The 11129-nt window shown below is 30.3% G+C and overlaps 1 protein-coding gene across 1 annotated transcript; it reads right to left on the reverse strand.

Annotated features, from left to right (window-relative positions):
• Nucleotides 1-7560: 7560 nt before the first annotated feature.
• Nucleotides 7561-10090, reverse strand: LOC109813922 (isoleucine N-monooxygenase 1). The gene is made up of 2 exons (XM_020378216.3): nt 8831-10090; nt 7561-8519 (listed from the first exon to the last, which is right to left on the reverse strand). Exons 1-2 carry the CDS (start codon nt 9806-9808, stop codon nt 7896-7898), a joined length of 1602 nt encoding a protein of 533 aa, XP_020233805.1. The 5' UTR covers nt 9809-10090; the 3' UTR covers nt 7561-7895.
• Between the last annotated feature and the right edge of the window lie 1039 nt (nt 10091-11129).

Here is an 11129-nt window from a genome sequence, read left to right on the forward strand (position 1 = left end):
TTGTTATACAATTAACTCAAATAATTTATATAGTATGTTTTAATTTAAAATTATATATTTACTTATATATATATATATATATATATATATATATTAATTTATACAATTCAATCAATCTATCATTTGGTTGTTTTCTTAGTATTATATTAACTATGATTTTTCTAGAGCTTATTTAAGGTATGGTAAAAATTTTATTAAAATTTATACACATGAAATATATATGGCATGAATATTTTAAATTCTTTTAATAAATTCCAACTCATGCGATTCAATTAATGACACATTGATTAATAATTCTTTCGTCTCCATACTTTGTAAAAAGGTTCACAATACTTTTCAACAACTTTAATAAATGAAAGAGAATAATGTATGAATCGAAATAAGGCACATACACCTAATAGAATAAACTCCAATAATAAAACATAAGGAAATAAAATTCAAAATAATTTCAATTAATTACTAAAACTAAAACTTTATCCTGATGTCACACTAATCGGAGCAAAACCCTCAGACAAGTGAAGTTATAAGTTTCTCCTCCATCAAATACATCTTCTTGTATTTGATATAATATTCTTGCAAATGACAATCAACCCAAACACAAGCAACATAAACATAGGGAGTGAGAATATATCTCATTTATACACAACATATATAAAGCACAATGATAGACACACACATTTACAACATCAAAAACATCTTACATACATATAAGCATTCTTTCATACATCCTAAATAACCATTTCCATACATTCATTCATCATCCATAACCAAAAAGTCATACAATTTAACTTAATCATAAATTAAGACTCATGCAATGCATGCTTCTAACTCTATATGCATGTGGTACCAATCTCCTCATCATCGTTGAGAATACAGAATAACCTAAGAGTTATGGAATAGGGCCACCCCACTAAATAGTGTAGAGACCTCCCATCAATATTGATCCCCCTGAACCACCTCAACTAGGGGATGTATATTAGGGTCATGTCGAAGTATTACAACTAGTCATGTTAGCCTTTCATTCTTGTTAGAGGTTTCCCCACCACAACACCCTCAAGGCCTAGGTAGATAACCTATGATATCCCACCTACATAAACTCACACTATTCCACAAACAAAATATGTATGCATAGACTCGATACACACATCACAACAACACAATATGCACTTTGTCTCCTTGAGTCCCAGTCCGCAACACTAGACTTATCCATCTTACATCATCATCAATACTTTCACAACATGTATCATCATAGTATTCATCATAATGACTCAATGATATATCAACATAATTCTTCATACATCAACTCAATCATATCTCATCATAGTATGCTTCATCACAACTCAACATTACATCACATCATCATTTATTTCATGCAACATATTATCACTATACACCATCATTACTCATACTATTCATTCATCAAGTATTATAACATTATAACATTATTCATCAATATCTCAAACATTGTACACATCATTCTCAATTCAAGCATCCACGTTTCATATCATATGTAGGCACAAAGTCTCAAGATTAAACACTTAAGGAATAAAATAACTCACAAACTATCCTTTTTTATCTTAAAATTCGATGCCATCGTGTGGTCTAAACGAGTTATCTAGGGATGCATCTATGATATCAAGTTGATATTAATTTTATTAAAAATATAAGATCATTATCTAAAACTTTCATATTGATCTCAAGAGTTGATTTTACCATCTACTATTTTTTAAAATTACAAAACTGTAGTATTTTGACCTAATTTTGACAGTTTGACATTTGCTCACTAATTTGATCATAACTTGAGTTCTAAACCTTTTTTTTGTGTGATTCCAATGCCATTAAAAAGCTAATATCCAAGGATATAACTCGTATGAATACCAAGAAACCTAAGTCAGTCATCTAAAGGTCTTTAGAGTGCTTATAAGTTTCAGACGTTATGTTTTATGCACAAAATGTGAGATTCATCTTGTGATTCACATAACTCAGTTGTTTCTTAACATTTTTATGTGATTCTTGAGTATAAATTATAGTCCCAAATGTCTAGTTTCTAAACCAACAAAAAGAAACTCTATTTGGTTAATCACACAAAGTGGAATCATCTAAATACCAAGTTCATACCATAATTTTCAGAATTAAACAAACTACATCAAAATTCTCAAATCATACATACAACTCTAACCTCTAATATATCTCATACACATCCTTTTACTTTAATTTACAATTTTCAATCAGTTAAAAGTTCCTGTGTATCATTATTATAGCCATTTATCATTATCAACTTGTACAAAACATTGAACCACATTAAAAGGCTAATTCTACACATACATGACCATAATCCATCATCACTTCAATTTATCATTAATATATTAATCAAACATAATTTAGTACAAGAATTTTGATAACACACAAGGAATCAATAACTAATTCATTCATAAGTAGTCACATACATTAAATCATCAAGCTACAAGGCTTAGAGATTGCCTCTTTACTCTTATCCTTCATATATGCCCAAGGATTTGACAATCTGACTTCCCCTACTTGAAGTGACGATCCTATTGACCAATGTGCTTCTTGTAGCTTTGACCGTTAATCTGTGTCTTCTTTGGTTGTCTCCTTTCGATTTTCTCTTGCAATTACTATAGGTTTTAGAAATGCATAGTAACATCTTCCCTTTTTCTTCTTTTTAATTAGCCTCTAGTTTGGGTGAGAGTCTAATCCACAACCTCCTAAATTACCTTTCTCTATTTTATTTTATAATATTTTAATTTTTTTTAATTTATTTATTATTTATTAAAAAATAAGATGTTACGTATAACCCATTGGTCCAATACTCTAATTGATTTGATGACTAATCCAATTTTAAAACATTGTGAATAACCCAATTGTTGATAAGAAATTAATTAAAATGTAAGATAATATTAAAATAATTTTGATAAGAGTGTGATTGCTTTTTATGATTAATTTATTTTACATTATGTTTCAATTAATTATATTTATAGATATAAATACGTATACAATAATTATTACTTATATATATATATATATTATAATCCACTATAAACTATTAACAAAATCTAACTATAAAAAAGTATTAATAATTAATTTTTTTAACTTATTACTTTCAAGAAATATTTTTGGATTATATTTAATTTAAAAATTTATTTATACTATTGAGAGGTTACTAAAATGATTAAAATTAGTACCCAACTGCAAGGACTAGGCCTCACCAGCAACATCCTTAACCTCATAATGTAAATTACTTGCAAGAACATACAATAAGACAAACGCAAAACAAAGGAAGTGAGAAACATCTGACTCTAGCTTATGGCGTAAGATGTAGCTAGGCAATCAAATACAAATAAGACATACACATATATACATTGCATAGATAGATTGGTACCAATAACTCATTTCACCCTTTCGTAACATAATAATTAAATATCACATAATATTAAGATGCATTATATATGCAATGGAAACGGACTACATGTTATCATGCATGTGGCGCTAGTAAAAACATCACATATCACACTTGTGCATTATCACTAGCAATACATGTAGAGTAGCCTAGAAGTACATGTTGGGTCACACCCTCTGTGCACTTTCACTAGAGGATATACTACGAAGGTCTAGTTTAAGATCACTACAAGAAAAATGCTAATTTTCGATGGGCAAAATCCATCGTAAACAAGTATTATTCGTTGGAAATAGAGAATTTCCGACAAACATAAATCCGTCGAAAAAAGGGGCCATTGAAAATACTTTATTCCGTCGATAATTTCTGACGGATATATCAACAGATATTTTCGTTGAATTTTTTTTTACAAATATGTTATTGTTATTGAATAACAAGTTTAAAGATTATCGTGCTAATTTTTATTTTCATTTAAGGGGTTAATATTGTAAAAAATAACGTGTCACAAAAATAGGGGATCATCTATATATAAGGTTTAGATTTTAGTTAAGAGTTTAATGACTATGCATTATCGGTGTAAAATCTTTTACAGTGTCAACCAATTGAAATCACCATGGGTATGACCTTTAAGATAATTATAAAAGTCAATAAACTTAGCATGTATGATAGTTTGTGATTAGATGTAATTGTGAAACTATTTGACATGGTCGATGTATAATATATTTTCTCTTCATTTAAATACATTGAAAAATGAAGCTTTGACATTCTCATTAAATAATGACTTTTCAACTGTTTTGATGAGAAAAATTTTGTTATATTAAAGAGAAAAGTTTTCTTTAAATAATAAATATATTTTTAATATAATTTAAAAAATTAACCTTAAGTTTATTGTATCATTAGGTTGATTGCATTCAAGATAAACAATAAATTCATTAGATTTATTTTTGACCTTAAGAATTTTTTTGCAAGGATGGAACAATTTTCCTAATCAAGATTACTACTAGATGGTTTGACATCCTTCATGTATTACCTAAGTTATTCTTCAAGTGTTAGTATTTTTACCTCAAGTTCATTGAATTGTTAGTACGTACTTTAGATGTGATAAGCCTAATAATATAAAGAACTTAAGTTGAACATCGACACTAGAAGAAAAAGTTAGGTTACATGCAATGGCTATCAAACCTTTTATTAATTTAACCTCAACTAGGGGACTAATCACTAGTGTAAAAATTGGATTTAAAATTGGAGTTTTAAGATCGGTTACAAGGTAACCGATCTTAAAAGTGACACGGTGACAATTTTGTAAATAATATGAACACTTTTAAGATCGGTTATTTTATGACCGATTTTAAAAGTTCTACTTTTAAAATCGGTTATTTAAGAACCGATTTTAAAAGTGCTACTTTTAAAATCGGTTATTTCAGAACCGATTTTGTATGTATACAAAATCGGTTCTTAAATAACCGATTTTAAAAGTATCGTCAGAAACCTTTAATATTTCCCTCCATTCTCATTCTCTTTAATCTTTCCCTCCATTCCTTTTTTTACTCTCTCGCACTCTCATTTTCTGAAGTCTCCAATAAGGTAAATTTTGTTGTCGTTTTCGTTTTCGTTTTCGTCTTCTCACGCTCTTCTTATGTCTCTTTTCGTTTTCTCATCTTCTCTTGTCTCTATTTTCGTTGTAGGTTCATTTTAGGAAATTTTCGAATCTGGAACGGCCCGTTCTCCATGAAGAACAGTCCGTTCTCCTTACAGAACGGGTCGTTCTCCTTGCAGGCCGTTCTGCAAGGAGAACAACCCATATTGCAAGGAGTACGGGCCATTCTGATGTCCCGTTCCACACTTTCTTTTTAGCCCATTTTAACAACCTGGAATGGCCCGTTCCAGTTTTGGAACGGCCTGTTCCAGTTTAATTTTTTTTAGATACCAGCCTTTTAAGATCGGTTATAAAACAACCGATCTTAAAAGTTAACTTTTAAAATCGATTATTTAACCGATTTTAAAAGTCAAACTTTTAAAATCGGTTACGGAACTGATTTTAAAAGTTAAAAATAACCAATTTTAAAAGCCTTTTTTCCACTAGTGGATATTACAAATCTCCAAAATGTAACAGGCCGATTTTCACAGATTGTACGAAGGCCCAAAAGCCCAATATGGGTGATTTAGTAGCCCAGAATGGGTCATTCGCAAACTAGAACGGGCTGTTCCAAACTACTAAAAAGAATTATTTTTGGTATCCCAGAACTGGTCGTTCCCAAATAGGAACGGACCATTCCAAACCACCAAAATGGCCTATAACCCTAATTGGGAACGGGCTATTCCAAACATGGCCGTTATGGGTTAAAATGTAACCTCAGAACCGGCTGTTCTGGTTTTAGAACGGGTCGTTCAGGATGTGAAATTTTACACATGACGAAGAGTCCAGAACGGGCTGTTCTGGATTTGAAACAGGCCATTTTGACCTCTCCTGATGCCTATAAATAGAGCGCTCTAGCACTCCCAAAAAGCACACCTTTCAGTTTTGACATCTTTCAGTTCTGACTTCTTTTCCTTCTACATTCTCTGAAGACCGAGGGGAACCTAGAGGAGGAGACCAACCAGATCTTGCTCTAGTTTCAGCTACTGCTTATCGAGGTACGGGAGAAAAGGGGAGATTTATGTGTAGAGTTAGATGAGGGAATGGGTGGAGAAGAGTTCCTATGGAATTTTTAATAATTTTATAATTATTTCTGTTTTGAAAATTATTGGTATTATGAGATTCTGTATGTGTTTAGGATTATGAATATATGATTAATTTGTAAAAATGATGCTCTGGAAGCTGATTCGATTGAGTGTTATATTAATTTATAAATGTTATTGTTATATTATATGGTAAAAATTGATGATGTAGATGAGGATTCATGGTGAATTGCTTGAGGAGTATGTGAACCACTATTTTGTGTGGATTTTGTGTATGTATTGTGGAATCGAGTTATGGAATGTGAATGTGATTGTGGTTCCTCACACTTATGACCAGGGGTGGCACGACCTTGGGTAAGTGATGCTACATGGATGGCGTGACCTTGGCATAGTGTGGGATGCGTGAGGCAATTAATACGTATCACTTATGTCAGGGGTGGCAAGACCTTGGGAAAGAAATGCTACATGGGTACCGTGACCTTGGATAACATGTCAGGGGTGAGCACGACCTTGGGCAAGAAATGCTACATGGGTGACGTGACCTTACACAGTGTTATATTAGGGGTAAGCACGACCTTCGGCTGCTACAGGAGTGGCATGACCTTGGTATAGTGTTAATTACAAGATTTGTGATGGATTGGTGTGATTGTGAAATTCTGATGTGAAGTTGATGCATGATTGATAGAATTAGGACATATAGAGATGATTGTAAACATTTCATTAAGTGATGAGTTATGATGAGATAGTGTTGTGTTTTCCTTATGTACTTTACATATAGATGTTTTCTTCTCTCACCGTATAATTTGTGGATGTTTTAGGTGAGGAAGATCCAGCTATGAGTGACATCTAGCATGCCAACAGTTAAATTATGGGTATACTCTGTTATTGTGACATCGGGACAGAAGATTTCTAGGACATAGATTTTTATATAGATTTGGAATTGTATTTATTTTGAAAACAATTTGTAAACTCTTAAGTTTTACTTTCCAAGTTTTATTTTCAATTATTTTGAATATTGAAGAACAATTATGAAGGTTTTATGTGAACCTTTTTACCAATGTTAAAAATTTTATTCTTTAGCTTATTTACATTATTACAATATATGTGTTGGGGGTAGTAAGGGTATCACACAAAAAGTCTTACATTGTTTAAGAAACAAGGTCAATGATAACTTATAAGTATTTTTATCCTTTAAACCAAGAATATATTTTTAAGAACAAAATTGTGAAGGATTATAAGAGTCAAAACAAATAATACCTCAAATAAAGTAGACGTAACAATGCAACAAACTTAATGTTGAAACATACATAAAATAAAATAATTTGTGTTAAAAAGAAATGAATTGATATTTTTTAAATAATTTTTGGGTTAAGTTTTTAGTCCTACGTGGTTTTTTTAATGCCTAATTTTTTTGGAGCATTTTAGTTGTATATGAAAGAATACTTGTAATTTGTCTTATTTATTAGTATAAATATTGGTGGTATTTTAAAGATTAAACATAACGTTTGATTAAGACAAACCAATATAAAATTTTTGTATTTTTAAGCTTGTTCTTATACATTGTTTTAATTGTTTTAAATAAAAGAAAATATTTAAGTTCTTGTTTTTAAGTTATAAATGTTTTAACTAAGAGAAAACTTTCATCTTATTAAACATCACCTCTTATCATACAAAAGGTTTTATGATTTCTAGAGGATTTATTTCTAAACACAATTCAACTTCTTTTCTTATGTTTTCATGTGCTTTATATCCCTAAAAAGTGATTATTTATTCAAAATAACCTAACCAACTACACTTTAAATCATTTGGTGTAAAGCTCTGGTGCTAATCTTGGCTTTGCTATTAATACAAGTGGATGAGCGAGAAATATATCATCATTGGACTCAGCAAGGTTGATGTGTGACACATTAGGTGGTGTAGTCCAAGTGAAGGCATGAAGCAACCTAGCAAATAACATCACAGTCATTGTGGTGCCAAGCATGAATCCTGGACAACCACGTCGTCCAGTGCTAAACGATATGAAATTCAAATCTGGTTCTGTCAAAACCACCTCATTCTTAAGGTGGCGTTCTGGCTTGAATTTGTTGGGCTCATCACTCCAAAATTTTGAGTTTCGCCCAAGCTCTTGTCTACTTAAGAGAATGTGGCTACCTTTTGGGATTAGGTAGTTACCCACTATTGTGTCTTGCATAGAGACATGGGGAACATTGAAAGGCACAATTGGGTGAAGGCGAAAACATTCTCTTGCACATGCTTTTATGTAGTTGAGCTTTGGGATGTCTGATTCTTGGACAAGCCTTTTTTTTCCTACAACTGTGTCTAATTCTTCTGTGGCACGTTGAAGCAACTCTGGTTGGTTTATCATCTCTGCAAGGCCCCACTCAACTGCATTTGATGGGTTATCCACTGCCGCCATAATCAACTCCTATAACACAAGTTTCATATTTAATTGAGTTATTAGTTTATCTATAGAGTAGATAAATTATACACACACATATATTTTTGGACAAGAAATATCAAGTGACACATTCTTTTAACATATTTTTTTTAACTTTTAATAAAAATGCATGTATAATGCATGTCAAATAAGGTTTAAGGATAATGAATCTCATAGTCATAATTTAATGAATTTTAAACAAATGAATTTAAATGTGCTTGTATAATTGCTCTACATTAACATGTGCAATCATAAATGCATGTAAAAGAGAAATATACGAAGTGAAAAGTATATATTACTGTGATTTGTGCCTGAATTTCTCCGATTGTCAATAGCGGTTTATTGTTAACGTCTTTGAGTGAGATGAGAATATCCAAGTAATCTTCTTTGTCAATCTTGGACCCATTGTTCCATTCTTTGAGTCGTTGCTCAATAATAGGGTCTTGATACTTGTTCACGATTTTTATGGCCTTTTCCACCTTGCCTTTGTGACCATCCAAGTCAAGTACCCTCAAGCAAGGGACATAGTCAGAAACCCTAAAGTTATAAATGTACTTGAGCATTGTGAAAATAGCATCAAGATGTTCCTTTTCCTCATAACCTGGCCCTCCATCCTTCTTACCTTCCCCAAAGTACCTCATACTAAAGCTCAATTTCTTGATCACATTGCAACAATAGTGTTGTGTAACATCTCTCACATTAATAAGGCCAAAATTACCATTGACATTGCTTTTACACATGTTGTAGATGTAAAACACAAGGTTGTCAGCTTCTTCAACCCTCTTATTTTCAAGTCGTTGGTGGGTGGTGGTTGACAACAAATCATTCCCAATGATTTTCCTCATTTTCCTCCATTGTTCTCCAAAGGGCACCATGGTTGTGGTGAGATATTCACGACTAATAAGAGAAGTGGTTATGCTTGTGGGCCTAGAAGCAAAAATTGCATCTTGTTTTTTCAAGAATTCACAAGCGATGGTTGGGCAAGTAACGGGAATGACATGGACATTTCCTAGGCGGATACATGCAATTTCAGTGTTCATTTCCTTCATTAGTTTATGTATCCACCGAAATGTAGGTCTATTGGTAAGCATCTCTGGAAGGTTACCGATTATAGGCCATGGTTTGGGACCGGGAGGCAAGGGTTGTTTCTGTTTCTTAGTTTTGATAAACAAGTGTGATGCAAAGCCTTTGAGAAAGGTAATGCCAAAAATTAAAATAAACAAATAAGACCACAAGACTTGAAATTGAAGGTTGGACAACAAATGGAAGTAACCCATATTACTCGAAAATCACAAGATTCCTTTTAGGTTGTGTTCTACAGAGAAAGTTGATAAATGTATTTGTGGTGATGACTACAATATGGAGCACTATTTATAGGGTTTCCAATTTAATGCTCTTTTACCTAGAGTAGTAATTTGCGAATATTTTATCACTCTAGACACTTCATCATTACCTATCATTTTTATCCATCTTATATTTTTATTACATTATATTCGGCTTGCTTCTTTAAACTTTTTTTTCTTAATTTTTTTTAATAAAATAAGAAAACTTTTAATTTTTATGGTGTATTTTCTACTTTATTTATCATGTGATTTTATAATTTTCAATAAATTTAATCAATAACAAAAAAGTTTGTTATTAACACTCCTCTAATTACTATCATTTCATTTCAACTACTCTACTTAATTAGACGGTCAATTTTACTTAATAATATATTTATGATATTTATTAAATGTAAGCAAAACATTAATAAATAGTACATTGACTAACAAGGTGAAATGTTTTTAGATGATTTTCATTTAACCACAAATCGTTTTCTGTGTTAAATTTGTTGATTTTTATAATAATTTTATTAAAAACAATATTCAACATGGTTTTTGATTAATTAACAATGTAATTTTTTACACCGACTTTGAATATCTATTAAATTCTAAAAATGAAACATATGTTTCAATACATGTTATAAATTTTATATATTTTTTTATAGTTTACAAGAATTTTTTTATTAATATATATATATATATGTGTGTGTAATTATATTAAATTATTAGATAGAACTTTATTGCTTATACATAAACTATTTTTTATTCTATTATTACTGTCTCTCGTCAAAGATATATGAGTTCATGAAAATATTATATAATTTATCTCTTAATTTTTTATTCTTTAATAAATATATTATATTTAATGAATTGTAATGTTTAACCATTTTATTCAATTTGACTATATATTTTTTATTAATATAATATTAAAAATTATAAATATTTAAATTAATTTACTATATATATTGTGTAAATAAAAATTCAATAAATATCTATATTTAATAAATATAATATTTAAATGTTTAACCATGTGGTTTAACTTGACTGTATACTATGAATTTGAAAAATGTGATTTAACTTGACTGAATACTATGAATTTGAGATATGTGATTTAACTTGACTATATACTATGAATTTGAAAAATGTAATATTAAAATTTTAGAAACTTCATTTTATTTATAATATATTAATATATTAAGTGTAGTATTTATTATATAACATTTATGACCTAAAAAAGTATTTAATAAATATTAAATATAATATATGTTTGCTAAAC

This window comes from Cajanus cajan, chromosome 9 (assembly GCF_000230855.2).
Source record: "Cajanus cajan strain Asha chromosome 9, NIPB_CcT2T_4, whole genome shotgun sequence".
In the NCBI taxonomy this organism is placed as follows: Eukaryota; Viridiplantae; Streptophyta; class Magnoliopsida; order Fabales; family Fabaceae; genus Cajanus; species Cajanus cajan.